At 36.9% G+C, this 22,152-nt stretch overlaps 1 protein-coding gene across 3 annotated transcripts in view; it reads right to left on the bottom strand.

The window, feature by feature from the left end:
* The window catches only part of VPS41 (VPS41 subunit of HOPS complex), a gene marked incomplete at both ends in the record, with an annotated part of 176,782 nt that overhangs the window by 36,270 nt on the left and 118,360 nt on the right, over positions 1-22,152 (bottom strand). For all 3 annotated transcript variants that reach the window (XM_084230340.1, XM_084230339.1, XM_084230338.1), the window contains 9 exons: positions 287-431; positions 2,091-2,218; positions 7,220-7,312; positions 9,315-9,396; positions 10,719-10,780; positions 13,098-13,154; positions 14,443-14,558; positions 16,001-16,130; positions 19,535-19,632. In XM_084230340.1, coding sequence (XP_084086466.1) covers positions 287-431; positions 2,091-2,218; positions 7,220-7,312; positions 9,315-9,396; positions 10,719-10,780; positions 13,098-13,154; positions 14,443-14,558; positions 16,001-16,130; positions 19,535-19,632 — 911 coding nt within the window. The remainder of the gene's footprint in view (positions 1-286; positions 432-2,090; positions 2,219-7,219; positions 7,313-9,314; positions 9,397-10,718; positions 10,781-13,097; positions 13,155-14,442; positions 14,559-16,000; positions 16,131-19,534; positions 19,633-22,152) is intronic.

The following is a 22,152-nucleotide window of genomic DNA, read 5'->3' as shown; positions in this document are numbered from 1 at the left end:
TTAAGAAGTGTTTTACTAAAAAATTACTTTAAATGCATACTCACATCACTTTTAAAGTTCTACATCAAATTATGTTTGTTTCTACAGTGTAACTACATCAAGGGAAGGGCTCCTGAATGCCAACTATTAAAATAATATCGAGTGAGGGTTAGAGTGTTCTGAACATGATCAGCATCAGTCAAAATATATAATTTGTTAACTACCCCAGCATTTGTATATATGTCTAATTATTAAAAAATTGCAACAGTAAAATGATTTATAATTATTTAAGTAAGAAATACATTACCTCTGAGTCAAAATCCATTAATAAAACAATTTTATCCTTGATAGAACTGAAAAGATTATGTTTATGGATCAACTGGAAAACATCCTTATGTCTTAATGTTAAATATATTTCCAGAGCATTGCCATAGTTTTTGTCATAGGTGTATCTGGTAATACAAAAATCATTACATTAATGTTTATCAACACTTATCAACACTTCTGATTAAACAAACACACACAAATCATGTTTGACAGTACTTAAAAGTTGAAAACCTTCTTTAGAGACAAATTTGAAAAATTTGAAAAACACTGCTTGAAATTCAACTTTATGTGACTGATAAATATTTCTTCCTCAGAATCTTGCTTCTTATCTCATCAAAACTTACAATACTCGAGAAATAAAAATATTCTTTATTGGGAGCTTAGCCTCAAAGCTTGTTTTATAGAAATTCATATAAATATGTTTTATAGAAATCCATATACTAGTCAAAGAAACTTTGATACAGAAAGAAACTCTTCAGTAATAAAAAAATTTAAAAATTCTTAGAGTTCAACTGAGAAATAAAAACTTATTTATAAAGGGGCTGTATCACATTAATTCCTTAAGTCTGTTTCTGAAAGCCAACAGAATTATACAGTTAATCCATTAATACTATAGAATTGTTAGTATTATTAGCAAACTGTTCAGTATTACAAAACCCAAGGAACATCTAGGAAAATGTTTCTAGACGGAGATGATTAGCATTCCAATTTAGAATGCCACAAACATGACTTCCTCTGCGGAAAGTCTAAAACTGTCCCGGATGCTAAGTCATTTTGATATACATTTCTTGGTCTTGGGCACAAAAAATGGGGTGGGAATCCCGAGGGGCTGAGGCTGAAGGGCTGGGTCAGGAACAGTCTTCCTGAGGTTATCTGAGGTCTTGTTTCACTAGACAAAGCTGGGGGTAGGGGGGAGGCACTGAGGCTATCTGTTTCTGCATTTCAGGCACAGAGCAGGAAACCTGGGTCACTGAAAGTGTCTAATAAAAATGAAAAATATTTAAACAAGCTTCCATTTTTTGAGCCCTGACAGCTCACAGCATCGGCACTGTGCTTAGAGCTTGGCTAAGACATCTCATTTAAAAATTTAAAATCATCCCATAAGGAAATGTTATCTGATTGATAAGGAGTCTAAGGCTTGAGAGATTAACTTAGACATGCAGAGCCAAGTATAAGAGAGAATTCAGGGCCTCACTCACTGGGAAACTGAATAGCCGGAGAGGTTCTAAGACCCGGCAGCACCCTCACTGCCCTTCACCATTGCCTCTGTCAAATTCTGATGACTAGGATTCCTCTCCTCTGGGAAACACATACCAATGTACAATCACATACACTTTTCCTTACTTTCTAGTTGTTCACTGGATATTTCTGAAAGCATTTAATATTAGTGAATACAGGAAAATGGTATAAGCGGTTGAGTGCTGGGCTGTGAGGCTGCTTGCAGTCTCTGCAGCACCAGTTCGATCCCCGCCCGTAGGCGAGGGTCCCACATGGCGTGCAGATCTCTCCTGCCACGCCCACTGCTCCCCTCAGCAGTGTGCTTCTTCAGTCTGCTGTTCCCCTCTCTGGCTCTGGTGAATTCTCTCACCCTCCGCACTTCTGACTGTACCCAGTGCTTGCATAAATAAATAAATAAACAAACAAACAAATAAATAAATCTTTATTTAAAAAAAAAAAAGGCTGCTTCCCTCTGCATCCTCCCCACTCAGAATTTGCTGAAGCTAAAATATGAACACTTTTTCATGTAGATTAATTTGGGGAAAAGAGCGTTAAAGTATACTTACAATTCTGCCAAGGTTTTTAGTAAGGTCCTATTCTGGCTATCTTTCTTTAGGTGATCACGAACTGCTTGAACTATTACTGAATTGTTGTACAGATCTCCAGGCCATTCGCGAATGAGTGTGGCAAAGCCCTAACCAAGGGAGAAAAAAAAAGAACATTCTTTAGGTTGGGTAAAATCTGGAGAGCTTAAACAATACTTAAAAGTATTCATATAAACCGATTTTAAAATAATTGTAAGATTAAAACTGTCCCCATCAACATTTTATCAATTTTCAGACTATGGTTTTGGCAGTAGTGAGGGGAGGTGGAGAATTACTGTGTACTGATCTCCATTTAACATTTCGGGAAGTAGGCAGTGCCATACACTTCTGTTCTTATTTTATGGAATGCATAAGAAAGGCTGCTGGTCGTTCCATAGTGTACCACTATCTAGACAGTGTTTAGGTTTCATGTGCTTTTTTCTTTATTCTGGACTTACTATAACATTTGTGTGATGTCTTTCACATCTTAGCTAATGTTCAAGTCAGCTCTTTCCCCACCACCTTGCATGCACTTTAGGTCTGGGCTGCTTTGTGATCAGCCATGCAGCTGGCACCATACAGTCAGCACAACTGCTGGCATCTCACTTTCAACAAGTTGCCATCTTTGTCCTCCTTTTATTCCTGCCTCTAAACCTAGTTTTGTTTGGGGATTTGGTTCAAGTTGACCCTCTAGCTCTTACCTGGCTATATCTCGACCTCAAGTTTATGATTCTCATAGGTACCCCTGTTCCTCTGATTGGATCCTGTTTCTTTGCTACCTCTGATCCTTGGCAAGAATCCTTGGCAGCCTCTACTCTCCTGATTTTCCAGCTTTAGCCCTCAGGTTTTATAAGTCAAATTTGGGTGGAGCTGTTTAATTACTGATCCTTACATTTAGGAAAAAAAAAAAGATGTATTCAGAAGACAGCAGTTGGAAATAACAATGTTTCTATCACTAAAAGAAATCCTATCATTAATATTGATAACTAATGCTTTAAATGATATTAAGAAATATCAATTGGAGATTTTGGAGAAATTGCTTCTGTAAAGTACCAGGATTTGGTAAGAAGAAAATCACAAAAGAATCAGGAATGTAGCCCCCACTGAAGTCCTACTCACTTTCGACTAAACCCCAGGAAGGATGACCAGAGACCAGAATTACGGGTGATACTTCTATTCAAACTTCTTACAAATGAGCATGTTCACAACCTGACTTTAGAAAGTTGGGAAGGTAATTCACAAGGTAAAGATATGTTTTACAAAACAACTGAGTCATTAAATTGCTCTCAACTAAATGAGAGTTTGGATCAAATTTGTTTTCCTAGGATTCTGAAATGTATATGCTAAGAAAATCTGAAAAGATTTCTACCCCACTGCTGGCAGTTGTCAGTAGCACTGAGACCAAAAATAATGTTGTTCAGGGAAAGAAAACCGCTTGCTTCATTTCTGTTCTCCCCATTTCATACAACCGTCTTGCAGTACTGCCAACCTCTAACACAAAGTAAGACAAATGACCTGTCATATCATTATGATAAAAGGATAATGACTCATTTCAACATAAGAGAAATAAAAATTATTACATTTCATTCATTAGGCTTTGCTGGCTTAATTGGTTTTATGCACCCTTGAATAAATATGCTAAGAAAAACTGATGAATCAACCCTGTGGCCAGTATTATTAATTAGAATACACTGTTATCAGGGAGCTTTATGACCAATTGAGCAAAGTTAGAGACCACCTCAGTGTTCCTTATAGCAAATAAAAGCTTAAAAGGTATTCATGAAATGAAATAAAATAGTTTCTACATTGGTCATTAATATTATGCAACAAAGCTTAACCATTTAAAACAATTCTCCAAGGCTGTAAATTAACAGGCAAAGACAAATCCATTTCAGGAGAAATCTCATACAGTTAAGTCATGAAGCATCATTACCTCCAAGAAAAGACTGTTATTTCACATCTTTTTAGAAAGGAAAGAAAAATTTCAAGATGTCAACAGTCAAGAGAAGAAAGCTGTTTATTTTTAATCTGAACTTCAGTGATTTTAGCAGAACAAATAAGTGATCAAAAGTGTTGCTACAGAACAATGTCATATGATCAGTTATGCAACAATTTAATTCAAAATTAAACATGACACTGAGAATAATGGAAACTAAAAAATGAATTATTTAGCACAACTTATAAAAATACAAATAAATTATTTATAACCTTAATAATACTGACCAAGGAGACAACCTAAAACACTTATGTAAAAAACATCTACAACTTCTAAGTTAAAGTCATGTTTACTTCATTTAAAGTCTTTTAGATTTAAACCAATAGGGTAACTTTGATGATATTGGATTTAAAACAGTTTCTTGAAAATGTAAGAGTTGAAGTATAGAAAAGTCACAAAAAAATTCTTTTTATGCCCAAATTACATTACTTTAAAAAAAGGACAAGTATGATAAACTTTAGTATTTCTAAATATCATTTATACTCTTTCCCATCATTTTCAGAACATTCATATTTCTCTTTCTTTTGGATACATATATAAAGGCATAATATTTATGATAGCCACCAAATGAACTCAGAACATACTAGAAAGAAAGCTCATTCAAAGTCTTTATTCACTGAAAAAAAAGCTTGTCCAAAAATCTGGCTAATTATGGCCTCTCTGATCTCTTACAGGACATTTGCTTTGTCTGATTTACTAATTTTCTAGTTGCCAAAACCTCATTAATATAGTTTTCCCAGTCAGTCTACAAACCCATTAAAGACTAAGAATGAGATTTTTATTTCACTTGGATCCAGCTAGGCATTCAGCCTAGCTCTAGAAGATGACTGGTTCCAAATAAAGGCATGTTGAATTGAACTGGATAGGAACCATATTGCATGCCAGTTGGTATCTAGCATAAATGACAGAAATGATTATCATAAAATCTTTAGCATTGAACTAGAAAGGAATAGATCCATGCTCACAGAGAAGACTAGATTACAATATTATATAGCATGCTGATAAAAAAGACAAGGGAAGTTGCCTCCTTCATACACATGAGCGATTAATTAAAAAATATTCTGTTCAATTTTAATTGATGCTATAGCACTTAATCCCTTCATATAAGAATATAGCCTTATAAAAGTAAAGGTAGTCACACAAACATGAGGATGCTTGGACCCAGCAATACCTGGTGGAGAGCAAGTGACCACTCAGGTTATCAGGGAAAGGGATCACTGTCTTAAAGGTCCCTTTAGATCTTAAGACCTGAAATCATCTGAGTTAAAACTTAGTATTTGCCATAATAGTCCTCCTTAAATAGAATTACTGGTTAAACAATTATTTTAACAAGGTGTTTAGTACTCAGCAGGCACTCAAAACACAAGAGTTCATTCTCTCATTCACCTGCTAATCTGACTGCCTTTTTCTCTTTCTCTGTATTAACTTTTTTTTTTTTTAAAGATTTATTTATTTATTTATACAAGCACTGGGTACAGTCAGAAACGCGGGAGGGTGAGAGAATTCACCAGAGTCAGAGTGGGAAGCGGAACAGGCAGACAGAGGACACTGCTGAGTGGAGCAGCGGGCGCATCAGGAGAGGTCTGTGTGCCATGAGGGACCCTAGCCGGTTGCTGGGGATTGAACCGGCGCTGCAGAGGCTGCGGGCAGCTTCGCAGCCCAGTGCTCAACCGCTGTGCTACCGGGGAGGCCCTGTATTAACTTCTTGCAAGCCATCTCACATGAGATGAAAGAAAGGAAAGTTTTAAGTTTTTCTTATTATAAAATTAAACACTAGTATATAAGGAGGCAATGGCAACCTACAGCATGCTGTGAGTCACCAGAAATGGCTTAGGCTCCTGAATATTATAAGATGATGAAGTCAGGGTCACTTTTATAAAAGATTATTAAGGATGGGCCAAAGCTGAGATGTGCAGCCCAAGGTCTGACAGCTCCGTCTCCTGGTTTATGGATCTTTCTATCACCAGTCACAATTCTGTCTATTACCTGCCCACCAGAAATCCCATCTGTTTCTCCGGACAGATGGGAAAGTAGCCTGACTCAGTCACCACACCTTGTTGATTTTTTTATCAGAGCACCCAACATGTTCTGTAACGATATAACTCATTTTAAGGCTTCCTGACCTCAGCACTGTTGATATTTGTCTCAATGCTATGCTGTAGGAGGATGTCCTGTGCATTTTAGGATGCTTCACAGCATTCTGCTGGTCTCCACACACTAAATGTGAGTAGGACCAACCAACCAAAATTGGCAACCAAAACTCATAAATGTCCCTGTGGGAGGAGGGGCGTAAAACAGCCCGTGTGAGAACTAAGGGGTTACATACTTGACTGTGACTCTGTTACTTGGACAAAGAGCTGATGTATATGCCCAGTGCCTGGCACACTTCTGGAATACAGTAGGCACTACACAGATACTTTCTGAGTAGGTACATGTCAAATAAACAGATTTTAAAAATTATAATCCATTTTGAGTGCATGTAAACACAAAAGTTAAACTGAAATCCTTGCTTCGTTATTAACTATTTGGTTGTGGGCAAGTTATTTAACTCATCAATCTTTAGTTTCCACATCTACAAAATTGGATATTAACATTTATGGTATGTTGGGTGTATAGAGTTGCAATATGCATGTAAAAGAGCAGACCATATAGTAGATAAGCAATTTAAGTATTGCCTGTCTCCTTAATCAATAAACAAACAGATCCTTTTCCAATCCCATCACCATTCCTGAGCTCTTCTCTTTAATCCTCCTTTGGCAAATTTAGTTCTCAGTCTCACCCTTTAAAAAGTTATTCTTTTAGGTGCAGTATAAGCATCCACAGCAGCTGCTGTTTATGAAATTTCCCAACTGGGCACTTCGTCATTTTTTTCCTTAGTTCTATTAAGGAGGTAATTTTAAAGAATTGTGAAGAATTCTTCAGAATGTACATAAAGATTGTCACCATTTATATAAACATTACCTGTCAGCAGTTTAACCTTGTCAGTTTCATCTATTACACACAAATTGAAAATCTGTTTCCCTTAAACCAACTGCTCCCTTATATTATTTTTTTTTAGATTTCTTAACATTTTCCATGGAGAATGGGTAAATGTGACCATGTCAGAGTCTGATACCTCATAATCACTTTCCAAAAATTCATGTAAGATCATTTCATAGATGAGTGGTTTCAGAACGGGATCCCCTCTCGGCAAATAAGGACTAATAGCCTAGAGAAGGAAAAGAAAAACAATTCTTTAAAAAGTGGCAAAACAAAAATATAATTCAATTATGCAAAAAACACAAACATAACTTTTCACTTTTAAAATTTCAGGCAACAAAGTAATTTAGAAAATTATTATTGAAAGATACCAAAAAACTACTTTCTTACAACATAGTACAATATTATATTATACAATATTTTCAAAATAGTTAAATATTTTAAAATATATGAGGTGTATATACAATAATGAATGAATAAAAAATTTCCCAGGTTACCCATTATCTCTCTCTTCTTCCAAATGAGTTGAGCAAAATCTAAATGGGAGCTGCCACAGAGATGATCAAGACATCTTCTTAAGTAATCAGAGAGTTAGGCCATCTATTATCTTTCTTTTGTTCAAATGTTTAAAAACTCACAATCATCCTTTGAAATCAGGGAAAAATATATCTTGTGTTCTTTAGCTATTTCAGTGCCAAATGCTGAATTTCCAAACACTATTAGGTGACTCTGCAGTGCATCACGCACCAATGGCCACTTTTTCCTGGGGACACTGAGCTAGAGTCATAGTCCCAAGAAGCACACAGCCCCAGATGGAAGACATGCAGATGTTAAAGCAGTCATCCGTGGCAGAAGAGAAGGATTTAACTAGAGGCTGTGGCTAATCTTGCTTAGTGAAGCGGAGATCACAGATGCCCAGGGTTTATCAGGCACAGAAAGAAGGGGAAGGATACCAGTCAGGGGGACCAGCAGGAGCAAAGGAAGCACACTCTATACTCAGAGAGGCCCGAGTAGCTCAGAGTTTGAGCGGCAGGGTCATTGATGGGAGAAGAAACTAGAGAGGAAGTTGAGGCTGGGTTATGAAGGGAATTCAGCTTTTTCCTTTGGGCAAGAGGAAAACAACAAATATTAGGGATGTGAGACTAGCAGATTTATTTTTTAAACAGCTAATGCTAGGTGAGGGTGGCCTCTAGATCCATCAACAGTTAAGGCACCGTAAGGGGTGAAGAGAGACCCAATTGAAACGGACAAGCTAAAACTAAGAAGTATTGGAGATTACAAAGGAAAAGGAGGTAAGTCACATGTTTTCATCAAGACAACTGTTTTAAACTACTAAGCAAGGAGGAATGGGTAGGCCATGATGTCATAAACACAGATCAATTCTGAAAGGAGAAAAGACCAATTTGGGGAGGAAATGATTTGCATTAAATTGAGCAGTGATTATTAGCAGCAAATATGAGGAGAAATGGATATCACCTGTTCTACAGAGATAAGGAATTCAAAAGAAAAGTCTGGGTATGGAGCCATCAGGGTAAACCCGGCCAAAGGACTGGACAAGACTCCCAGGATCATCTCAGTGAATGGTGAAGAGAAGTGTTGTTGAGGGGGGCTCCCGGGACGAGTAACATTGATGGGGCACGTAGAGGAAGAGTCATAGAGCTGCAATTTCTGAATAACTGGGCATTTTTAAAAGTACATTCCTAACTCATGAAGGCACTAAAACTTTTTTGAAAATGTTTTAAACACAGGAAGACTTCATTGATTGATTTGGATATCATGTACAAGTTAAAAGACTGAAAAATGAATAATCAAAATTATTTGTTATAATTACAAGGTCAAACATTTTCACTTAGGTTCTAGCAAGTTAAATACTATTTGACAAATGTATTAAAATTGCAGTAAACTTGAAAAGCCTTAAGTTTAATAATCTATTGGATGAGACTACACCTGTCTTTCACGTTCTATAAAAAGAACATGCAAACTTCATCTGAACACAGAGAACTAGAAGGAGATGAACTGAATACATGAGATATGTAATATACACATGTATTTATTTTATCACATAAAATATAAACCAGGCTGCTTTGAAAACTAATTTCTAAAAGTCTGATTTTTCTTTCCAGATGGCAGAATGCATCCTTCCTAATAAAGAACTGACTGCTACTTTTTTTTCCCCTCACATTACTATACTATATACAAAAATTAAGAGTTAAAAAGAAAGTTCTGTTTACCTTAAGCTGTCCAATTTCTTTAAATTTATAAACTTCATATTCCCAGAGTGCTGCATTTTTCCCAAGAATTTTCTGGCACTTGCTGACAGTAAAAACATCCCAAGGAGAAAGAAAGTATAAATAAAAAAATGTAAACAGAACAGAACTAGTGATCATTTTCCCTAGAGGTTAAGATTAACCTCTCATCCGAGAGTTTTGACAAATTTTTAGCTCAAGTACCAATGAACATAAAGGTATTATTGCTGTTACTTATTTGATTGTATATACAAGATTGACAGACATCATGACAATTAATACAAAAATACAATAAATAAACACAGATGAGTCCTTTTCAGATGACTATGATTTGGGGTTTCTCAATGATTTCCCTGTGTTGAGTTTCTCATTTATTCAGCCAAGCACTACCAGTTTTGGTACCAAAACTGCCTTGAAGAAATATCACATAAAAGTGCTCTTAAATGGGTTTAAGTAGTGGACTACAAAATTACACTTCAGACAATCAGACTTTGACCGAGGTATAAAAAGTATTTATGTAGGAATGAGACCTTACTTAATTTACACATCTAAGGAATACATTCCCCAAATCTCAGGGGCTGCAAAGCGGGCCTGAAGACCATCTTCCCAGGCTGCTATGTTGGCTTGCAGAAAGGCGCTGCACACACTGAGGCCCACATACACACCAACACAACCACTACGAAAGAATCATGTTTTTGGTCTCGATATATCCCGCGGACCAGGAGATTGATCACTTTCTTTTAATTACGATACTCTTGTTGGGAGGCCATTCTGCCAGCACTGTGAGCAGAGGCACTATCCTTATTCTGGACTATCTTCTCAAGAACACTTGTCTAGTGAACAGCCCTGGAAATCACAGGTCACTGAGTTTTCCTTGAGAGCTAAGCAGGTTGCTGACTGTTCAATCTAACAAAAACAATGTCTCCCTTAGGAGCCGAAGGCGGGCAGGCTTACTGGCCAATATAAAAGAATTCGATACCCTGAGCTCTGAGGGCCCTCCCCTATAATGCAACCCACTGCCTGGGAAGGTCACATGGCCCTCTGTGTCCCATCCTGTGCTAGGGTTGCACCTACTACTGCTACGGACTTAGCACCCATGATACTGGTGGTTGACTTGTCATTAGCTTATAAATAGGGTAAAATCTCACACTTCTCATGTTTCCTAAGACCTTTGTCAATAAGTGAAACATTTCTCCATTTGGTCAAAATGAGATAGGAGATGGATACATAACACAGATTAATCCAGTCTGGGTTAAAACCAGTAATATTAAAAAATTACCACTGTTAGAAAGATGTATTTGTCTGTCCATTGTCGAAAATGGTTTACTTTTATTAAGATTGTTCAACTATATTTATATTAGCAAATAATTGCAATAATGTCATAATTACCGTGCTGCCATGTCATAGTCTCCTTTATCCACCAGATGGTTTATATATGCCAAGCCAATATCCTGGAGAAAATTAAATGAAGAAATTGATAATTAATTGGAACAAGTGAAAAGCTGAGTCTCAACTTCTGAGTAAAGTTAGGGTTCCATTAGCTGGAAATTGTTTGACATCTTAGTTTGTTTTATGTTTTACATTTAAATGTACTTCTGTCTATAGATTCATAAACTTCAGAATTCACAATTTTTTAAAAAAATGCATAATGTTGCTATTTTAAAGGCACTTTACCTGCCTTCTTATGAGAATTTCTACAAAATAAATCTCCAATATTGGAAATATGATTCAATAATCTCATTCTGTCACTGGATATAAAATCGTCGCTTGGGTTTTCATCTATAAAGTGTAAGCTACCTGTCTCTTCCACTTGGATTCTGAAGTAGTATAAGAAAAATGAAATGACATACCATCATATTATAGGGAAATATTAAAGTTGAAGTGAAAATGAGCTCAGAAACATGTAATTCAGAAAACTATGAATTTACAAATGAAGAAAGTGAGAATTAAAATAAAGAGCTGGCTGGCTTCAGCGTGTGCATGTTAATCAGTAATTTTGATTCTAAATGAACTTGCAGTTACCACTGGCCAGAGACATACAGAGACCTTATTATCCACCTGTTTTCACCTCTCCATTCTTCTAACTTTGCAGGTGCCGTTACTTCCCATCTTGACACCAAGAAGTATCCTAAATGATTTCCCCATTAGCTGCCTCCCTTGGGTCCCCTTTCTCCATCAGGGTAACTTTTTCTTTTAATTTTTTTTGTTATGTTTTTAAAGATTTATCTATCTATCTATTTATCTATTTATTTATACAAGCACTGGCTACAGTCAGAAGCACAGGAGGGTGAGAGAATTCACCAGAGCCAGAGCGGGGAACAGAACAGGCAGACCTATGCAGTACACTGCTGAGGGGAGAAGCGGGCGCGGCAGGAGAGGTCTGCGCACCATGTGAGACCCTCACCAGTGGCCGGGGATAGAACCAGAGCTGTGGAGGCTGCAGGCAGCTTCGCAGCCCAGCGCTCAACTGCTGTGCCACCAGGGAGGCCCGTAACTTTTTATTTTTAACCAACAAATCTGATGTAGCATAGGAATTTTAAACTGCCCTCTAGAACTCCCAAGATAGAATCAAGCTCCTGAATATACATGGCCCTATGGGATCAGGCACTTACTACCATGCTAGGTATAAATCCTCCACTGCCTACATATCCAAGTGGATGAAGAGGCTTCACTTCTCTGCACTGTCAGACATAGTATTCTACTGCTGTAAGGACATTTGTTCCATTTCTAAATTTTGCATGAAAAAAAATTCTCTGGTTATCACTCCTTTTAGTTCTTGAATTACTTTACTTGAATAACCTTTAGGAATTATGTGGAATTTTGCAGAGAAGTAGGGAAAGGTGGTCGAAGGAATTTGTGCAGAAACACAAATAGCCAAAAATTACTAGACGTTTCCCATTTTCATCTATAGAGTGCTGGGCTAGATGATCTCTACGAACCTTTCAAACTCAGAGGGTAACATTTAATTTCTGCTGTCCATCTACATATTCACTGTCATAATTAACAATGGATTTTAGTCACTACATTTTTCCAGAGTCCAAAATATAATAAAGATGTATTTGATATCCTCGATTAATCACCCTAACAAAATCAATTGAGTCTGTTATGGAGATACCAAAACAATGTAGTTTTATGAAACTATTCTTGGATAAATTTTGTGATAATGCGATTTTCAACTATGATTTAAAGAAACTTCCTCGCACTGAAATGGAAAACTGTATTTAATGTGTATTTCAAGAATCCAGTTTACAAATTACTTTAAACTGCCCCCACCAGGTGTTCAAGTCTCTTGTTTACAAGTAGAAACTCATTCAACAAAATGAAATATTTTGCCTTCACAAGTTAGAAAGGTTTGGGGCCTCCCTGGTGGCGCAGGAGTTAAAGACAGTGCCATCAAGCTATCACGAGCCACAGAAGCACTAGCTTGACCCACTGCTGGCCAGGGTCAGGAAGCAACACATGGCCAGCAGACCTCTCTTGCCTCACCCACTGCTCCCCTTTGCAGTGTATTTCAGTTGATCTGCCTGTTCTGCTCTCCACTCTGTCTCTGGGGATCCTCTCATCCCCTGCACCTCTGGCTTACATCCCAGTTCTTGTATGCATAAATAAATAAATCTTTTAAAAAATTTTAAAAAGACACATTAGAAAGGTTTGAAATAAATTCTCAAGAGAGGTAGAAAGAATCTGTTCTTTTCAAATTTCTTCCAGCCTCATTATAACTCATTGCAAGGCAAAGTTATGTTTCATGTGATAAAATTATACACTTACCAGAATTTTATGTCTTTTAATGTTCTTTTGGCTAATTTCAGCTGCCATCAAAGCTTCCTATATTTACATAAGCATGATAAAAGGAGTAGAGAAACAGGGAGGAAAATTGGAAGAAGGTAGAAGAAAAAGTTACTGAGGTTATGAAGACTGTATTAATTATGTTTGAAAGTTCTGGACTATACAAAACAGAGCCCCATTTTCTCATGACTTTTGCTTTAAGCTCTGGAATTTTTAATGTTATGGTTGAATGGACCTCACTGAATTCAAACGCAAACAAAGCAGTCAACCAAAATGAAGTCTTCTCTTATTTCCATTTGAATTCATTTCTACATTAGGATCTTGGAATCACTTTTCACACAAAAAATCAAAATATAGCTAAATCTTCAAAGTTCAAATGATCAAAAATCATCTGTCATTCTAAATGATACATATTAGCAAACGGGTACTTTTTCTTTATGAAATATTTAAAGTAAACTACATGCATATATTTAGTTAGCTCTACCATTAAATTTTAAAAACCCGTGACTTAACTTTTATTTTGAAGTTCATATTTATTAGTAAAACACAAATGTAAACATAACAGTTCTTTAAGAAACTCCTGGTTCTAAAGCAACATAATAATTGGGATACGAACTTTGTATCAATACCTGTACTAAAAATAGTTTATAAATTAAAAACACCTCCCTCCCCAATCCTTTCAGATGGCTACAAACTTACAGGAAAAAATTAAGTGGGCTGTTTTTTCTGTTTATTTTTAGTTGATTATTATTTTAGGCCATCCAAAGAGCTGCTCTAACTAAATCACCACAACAATGTGTTTGCCTCTAGTAATTTCAAAATGTCTTCCTTTTTTTTTTTTTTTTAAAAAAAAAGTCATGATAGGACACTATCTCTATCATTAGTCTCTACTAGATCTATTGATGCAGACAATGTCCTTCTATCTGAATGGTAGCTCTAACCATCCTGTGTACTAATTTTATAGTTTAACCTTAAATTATGAAATAGACACAAATGAATGATTTCACTAAAATATCCAGTCAATTCTGAAATACTAACTCCACTTTATTTTCCTTGAAAAACTACAAAATAAACATGCCAATAAGCTCAAAGCAACCTAACCCATCTTCCCTTTCTCTACCACCAACTTCTCTCACATTTTAAAGTAAAGGCAAATCTTGTAATTATTTTCCCTCTAATATCTGACAAGATTATTGTAACCTTATCATTCTCCTAAATATTTTTAGCTTGGGATATGAGTCCCCTCCGTGAAAGGTTTATTATAAAAAACTTTTATCACTTTATGTTAGACATGTGAATAGTTTCAAGAAAGTAAACTCAAAATTACTTCGTATTTCTTCTTTTCAAGGAGCCAGTCTATGTGGTCATCTTGGTCTCGTTCCTTGGCTACGACGACATCTCTTGGACTCACGATGTAAAAGAGTGATTCCCCTTCAGAGTACTCTACAGGTGAGAGAAGACAGAAGAATTCTAGTGACTCAATGGTGGAAGCCCTGGCAATCGATTTGGGGAACTTGGGTAGGCTACTCAACTTAAGAGTAAACAGAAAACTAGCCTACTTTTGAAGCAAGTGTGTTTGGCTGAACTTGAAGGTAGGTAGGAGGGTAGAGAGCAACTGAATATATTTCAGTGCTTTTAAAATTATTTAAGTGTAGAATTATTTGGAAAAAATAGAAGGAAAGACAAAGGCAACAAGAAAGGGAGGGAATACCAAAAAACTTAAAAAAAAAGTTTGAAATTCATTGTTAAATGCATTAACATTCTGACCTCAGCTAAAAGACAGTATATAAAATTCTCCATGTCTATTGCATATTAGAATTCATCTACAGTATATAAACTTTATTTATAGCTATGTATCGCACTGTTCTATTTTTACAGAACAATTACACCCCATAGTCAACAATAAATGTTTCCTCCTCAAGGTCAAGGCCATCTAAAGCATAAATGACAGATGCCCCAGGCCCTGGGGACATAATCTATCATTTCAGCATGTTGTGCACAGTGCCAATCGTGAGGGTTTCCTGCGGAATTCAATTATAAAACCTGTTCTGAAGGGTTTCTAAGTGTGCAGCAGAGTTTGCTCTGAGCAAAATATCTAGATTGGACACTTTCAGTTGTGAATCACATTTGCTTTCTGCCAAGTCCAGAAGGTACTCTCACATTTTCAACTGATTAAGGGCTTCTTATCATAAAGCTCAAATACGTATAGAACATTTCTTCATTTCCTCTGGCCAATATGAGAAGTGGAAATACTCTCAAAAAATGGCAGTTGTTTTTTAAGCAGGACAGAATTTTTAAAAAGCTTAGCTTAGGTGCCTTATGTTCATCAGTGCATTTACAAGGACAACTGATACTCTGATGCAGTTGCCCCTGGTACGAATAAGTGATAACACTAGTTCTCCTTTTACTGCTGGGTGACAAGTAAGCATTTCATTGAGTCACTCAACGGATATTCAGCGACTCTTTATTCCAGGGACTCTTCCAGGGACTGAGCATTCAGTCACAACCAAAAGACAATTTCTCTTCCATCCCAAAATGCATCTCACAGGGACATAAATTTGGGATTTATATGGCAACCATAGCCCCACACTGCTTGATGTAAATGTGAGTTAAGTGTCTCGTTAAACAGGGCAACAGACAAAATATAAAAACAAATATCAGAACCAACTCACTTTAGTCCTGGCCCCATCTCTACCCTCCCGTAAGCAAGTTCTGTAATATTTCTGAGCTTTAATCCCCTCATTTTCAACATAAGAGGTCCGTCCAGATTTTCACTAAAATCCTTTCAGCACCTCAATTTAAATTCCCAGTTGTGCTAATAAAGTGGAAGGGGAAAAAATATAAGTATAAGAAATAGCATGAGTCAGATCCTTGATCTCTCTTACCTAAGTGATAATCTCTACATTCATTTTCCTGAAAGCCTCTGACTGTAAGAGCATCAGAAGAGATCTCTTCACAAGTCTCAGGAAGTGGTTGGATAATATCCAGTCTAGGTCTGGCACAATATTCTCTTTCCTGGTGGGGAAAAAGAGGGAAAAGGATCATTTTAATTATATTTCTGTAAATCATACAAATTAATTCTACTTATCAATAGTTCATTGCCTTGATTTTATAACTTCAGCAGATGCAAGACATCCCAACCACTGTCTCAGGCAGTCTCCTGACACCATTTCACTTTGACATTTTGCATGAGCCAAACAGGACCGGTATGGCCATGTCCTTTCAGCAGTCCACTGCTATAGCCCATTCAACTCCACATACTTATTCAACTTTGCTATACCTTTTCCTCACAGAAGTGAGGAAGAGTAAAATAATAAGACTACCTGCTCCACTATCCAAACCACTGTCACTACTGGTAAACTTGCTGGTAGTGCTGAAAAGCCAAATATTAAAAAAAAAAAAAAATTCTATCTAAAACAGAACTTGCTGAGATTATGGAAATATTCTGTATCTGCCCAATGTGACAGACATGAGTTATAGGTCACTATTGAACACCTGATTTGTGACTGTGTGACTGAAAAATTCAGTTTTAATTTAATTTTATCTGAATTAATTTAAACTGAAATAGCTATATGTGGTTAGTTACTATAGTTTTGTGACTATAGTGACTCTGTATCAAGGGAAAGAAGATTTATTGAGCATCTCTGAACAGTTCTTCTAACTCAGTAGGTGATTGTACAGATATTAATCTCATTGCATTCTTAAATTAACCCTTAGTAAGTAATGTTGTTCCTAATTTTACAGATAAGAAACTGTGGTCAAAGTTATATAAGTAAATGATGAGGCCAGGGTTGGGGAAAAAAACAGGACTTATGGCAAACCTTGGATTTGAAATCAGATTTATTTTATTTACGGTTCATGCCTTTTCAGTATTCAGCACACAGCATAAAACACACTTGAATATTTTTCAAAGCAATAAGACTTGCAGCAATGTAACACTGGCACAGAGGACACAGATAAAAGGAACAAAATGGAAAAAGTCCAGAACTATCTTCAACTCTCCAAGTTTATGAAATCAAACAGTAAGCCTTGAAGGCTTCTTTGATCAATATTGTTAGGTTACTTCAGGAGCAATTACATTAACTTTGCAACTAACACATTTGAAGCATGTCAAAAATTAAATAGCAACTACAAAAGATGAACTAATAGCGATAAAAACCCCAATGAGTACACAACAAAATTTATCAGTTCTGTGAAGAAATGTGGATATTTCAATTCTGAAATACAAAAATGATGGGAAAAACTGAGATTTGAATAATTAAAAAAAACTGCTGTCATGATGACAAAAATATCAAAATTAGAATAACAAAGTATAAAAAAGACTGGATCAAATATGAACAGAAAACCACCTTGCTCAACTATGTAAACAGCTCTTTTACATGTATATGGAAACCATCTACAGTGTGATTCACCTCAGTGCTTTCAAACCTTTGTTCACTGGCCAAGCAACCCTGCTTATCTGTGAATTTCTAAAAGCAGGAATTTGGTCTTGTTCTCATATCCCCAATGCTTACTATAATTCTTAACACATGTGTGCTTTAGTAATGAATGACAGAAAAACAATACATGAAGGGAACAGCTTAATAAATGAAGGCACATCGCCCAGATGAACAGTACACACCACCACAAATGACAGTGATGGGAGACTACGCAGCCTTATGGAGAGAGAGAATGCAATTAACATCCATATATCAGAATGATAAGAATACTGCATAACTATGACAGCAACTGTGCTGGAAACATGCACGCATGTAAAAGGTATGGCAGAAAAAATATTCTGGGAAATAATATTAAAAGTGATACGAAAAAAAATTTTGTTTAATGCTGCATTTAAACTGTGTTTTTGATATATAAAAAAAATAAATGTGGCTAACACCAAGCCTGCTTCTTAGTTCTTTCATCTTAATTTTATCATTTTATTTCATGTGTAAGGATGCAAGGTACCTTGGTGTTATAGAAAATGATTAGTTAAATTCACTGACACACACATTTTTAAGCTGTCTCCAAGATCCTTACTTCTACCTCTGAAGACATTCTATTTTCTAATTTGCTCTATGGGGCTGGCCTTTCTTGCTTGTGACTCCTTTCCAATACTCTCTCTTTTATTAACAAATGTTTCCTTTCTTTCTTTCCTTCTTTCTCCTGGTCAATTGTTTATTAGGTTTTCACTTTTTCATTTTTACTGCTTCTTTCCTTATGTCTTTCAATCATAGTCTCAATCCACCCCATATTTCTCATCAAAAGGCACTGTATTTACTCCCTCAGGAGCCACCACTTTTATTTTCAAAAAAAAAAAAAAAATAATAAAATAAAATAATAAAAAACTGATGTCCTGCAACAGGGCTAGAAGCCAGCCCTATTGATTTTAGTAGGTTGAGTGTTCACTTAAGTCCTCAGCATCCTATTGCCTAGCAACATGGGTACCCAGAGCTTCAGGTTACTATAGTGATGGCTTCCTAATGCAAGTGCTCACTCAGAGAAATGCTCTGGAGCAGCTACCACTTCAAAACTGGGGCTTCTAGGGTTTTTCTCCCCACTTTATTCCTTGCCATTTGAAAAGAAAAAAAAAAAAAAGCAGAGGCTATAGACAAGGAGAGCCTGCTTACTGGAAAGAGCTAGACAATCAATTGCAATTTCTTTTATATATAGCATCCACAAGAAAATCCTTTACAATAAATGCCCCTGTTTATGCCTTGAAACCACCCCTATCTGCTTCCTGGCAGGACCTGGGACTCTGACAATAAAGACAAGCTGGGAATCGGGCTGACCTAGGCTTCAAGGGAGACTGTGTGTGCATGTCCCTCCACTGGACCATACATACAGGCTTCATTCCAAAGTCACATGTAAGAAAATTTAGATTCTCTGCAGCCTCACATTAGTCACCCATTTAATACCATCTTTGCTAATGGTAACTGAGACCTAGCAACAATCTATTCCAAAGCAATAATCAAGCTTCTCAGAATCACTGGGCCATTGGGAAGTAAACAAATATGTCTGGACCACAGGAAATAATGAACTGCCCTTTCTGTAATTCCCTCTGACCACAGGGACCCCTGTTGTTGCAGCAGATCAACTTCACTGCTGTCATTTCTGCTAATGCACAGTGTCAGCTTAGTTTCTTCGCCTTTCAGCAAGAGGAATCCTTCATTCCTTTTGACTAAAATACCAAGAGAGATAGCAAAAAAAGAAAAAAAAAAAAGACTCCCCTTTGCTCAGTGAAAGGAACAAAGGCAGGCAATGAGCAGAGCTTCTGAAAGGTAAATATGTTAGATCTACAGGGTAATCTCTGCCGACCTTATTTTATAGGTCAGGAAGTTCTGCTCAGACTGCAGCAGAATCCTTTCATGGGCAACCTGATCTGGGTTCAATGCTAAAAATGAGCCCACATGTCCCTTTGTATTCTGGGTGAAAAAAATTACCGTTTTTTCTGAAACTTCCTTTACGTAGGAGAGTACCACGAGTTGATCACAGAGCGGTGCAAGTCCACTGATGTAGAATTCAGTTTCAAACTGAGACACTGCAGACAAAAGGGACAGAAGATTCACCATTAACAGGAGCAAAAAGCTGCACACCAAGGGAAGAACACATCAACAATGAAGGTGCGGTGAACTCACTTTAGAAATCTAACATCAAGTGGTGAGGATAAACATATTTTCTTGACAATTATGGGTACAAAGGTTGTACTGATGGGTATGTGGGACTTTACACCTGAAAATTTCTATCACAAACAAAAAGCAAATCCAACAATAACAGCGCAGATGTGACAATGCGGCCAGCAGGCCTAAAAATGACACAGTTAAATCCCATGAAGATACTCATAAAACTCTAACTATTAACAACATTTTTTTTTAAATGACAGCATTTAAGTTTTTCTTTCATTTTTTAAGGATTTATTTATTTATTTATACAAGAGCTGGGGTACAGCCAGATGCATGGGAAGGTGAGAGGATTCACCAGAGGACAGAGCGGGGAACAGATCAGGCAGACTTATGAACTACACTGCTGAGGGGAGCAGCATGCGCGACAGGAGAGGTATGCTGCGCCATGTGGGACCCTCACCAGCCGGCCGGGATCAAACTGGCGCTGCAGAGGTTGTGGACAGCTTCACAGCGTGGCGCTCAACTGCCTGTGCCCCCAGGGGAAGCCCAGCGTTTAAGTTTTTTACAATTAGTGCAGGGCAGTGGTACAAAAGTCATCAAGAATGCTCTTTGGATTCAAGAAACACTATTATTATTCCCTTTCTGAAAACATTTATTAAACATTTTATTTAAAGCCATTTTTGAAAAGGTGTGTATAAATTACAAAATGATTAAACACCATGATTTTTAAAGTGAACTAAAGGTCAAAGTAGTTAAAGACATTTTCTTTCCTTTTTAATGTTAGTGTTTACAATTTAGAAGAAACATCACATCATTTAAAAAGTTTAATCCACTTACAAACAAGGATGTAATTACAATGGACCTCAAAGATCTGAGAGAAAGTTCGGTGGGAGAAGTAGCATAAATATTGCTACCAGTTGCTATAAAAATAGTGGTTACCAGAGGAAAGGGGGCAGGAATGTGGGTAAATTGGATAAAAAGGGGTCAATTTTATGGTTAAGGACAGAAGGTAGACTTGTCACAGCAAACATGATGAAGTATATACAGATGCTATTTTCCAATGCGGTACACCTGAAACCTTTATAATGTTATAAATCAAAGTTACTTTAGTAATAATAATAGATTGTTGTTTTAAACTAAGCATTGGGATGGATTCTTACACAGGGAAGCTAACTGATACAGTAGTAGTGCTGACAGATTGTTCCAGAAATCCTACACTACAATTACAAATTCATTTGGAAGTAAACTTTCATTTGAAAGTTTTCTAAGAGTTTCTTGATTCAGAGTTTCCCTACAATTCTGTGGTATTAGCTCCAGGAGTTAATGTCCGTGATGAAATTACAGTCTTTCCAAACTACGGGAAGTCAATGTAGCATATCAGAAACATTAAAGAATGTATAGTCAGGAAATCTGGGATATAACTTTCGCTAAATTGAACTTGCATAAATCATTTCAATTTCTGTGGATGTAACTTTTCCCATCTGTAAAATAATAGAAGCACACTAGAAATGAAATCTGTATCATGAAGGAAATAAGCTATAAAGCTTTTCTTCTTTCTCCTCTCTATTTTTCAGGCAGATCACTTACTGCTACTTTTCTGCCTAGTTTTAATGACTGTTCCTTATATAACTGTACCATCCAATTTTTATACTAAAATGGAAGTAAGGATGACCAAAATATTGCTAAATAGTAACATAAATGTCAAAAGGGTATTTCTTATGTTCTGTTCTTGATTAGATCAAATTGGGATTATAGCGCCCTAGGAAAAGCCAAAGAGTGGAAGTCCAAAGGCAGATACTGGCTCCAGCTCTGCCACTAACACCTTTTCCCTCAGCCTCTGTGGGCTTGAATTGAATATTTTTATCCAGACACTTATAGTTTTGGTGAAGTGAAGTTCATATGTAGAGAACCATCTCCTACCACAACAACATGTCAGAAGAGCATAGTCAGGCTTTTAGAGCTTCTGGAGAAGCTGACGGTTCTGTGTCTATGTGGGAGGTAGTGTGGAAGGGTAGAAGAAAGGGGAAGAGCTGGAATGTACCTATGTTATTATTTTTTTAAAGATTTATTTATTTATTTATTTATTTACACAAGAGCTGGGGTACAGGACAGAGGTACAGGAGGGTGAGAGAATTCACCAGAGACAGAGCAGGGTGCAGAACAGACAGACTGACTGAAACACACTGCTGAGGGGAGCAGTGGGCGAGACAGGAGAGGTCTGCCACACCAAGTGGGTAGCTCCCTGGCTAGCCGGGAATCAAACCCACGCTGCAGAGGCTGCTGACACCTTCACAGCACTGTGCTCAATCCCCTGCACCACTGGGGAGGTCCCAGGAGTGTACCTATATTGAAGAGTATGGGGACACACAGAATTGAGTAACAAAGAGGTGACAATTTAAAATTTTAGAACACATACAAGGAATATTAACAAGAAGATT

This window comes from Talpa europaea (genome assembly GCF_964194135.1).
Source record: "Talpa europaea genome assembly, chromosome: 3".
Lineage (NCBI taxonomy): Eukaryota > Metazoa > Chordata > Mammalia > Eulipotyphla > Talpidae > Talpa > Talpa europaea.
Note: the sequence above shows the minus strand (reverse complement) of the source record. Positions and strands in the feature narration are given on the sequence as shown.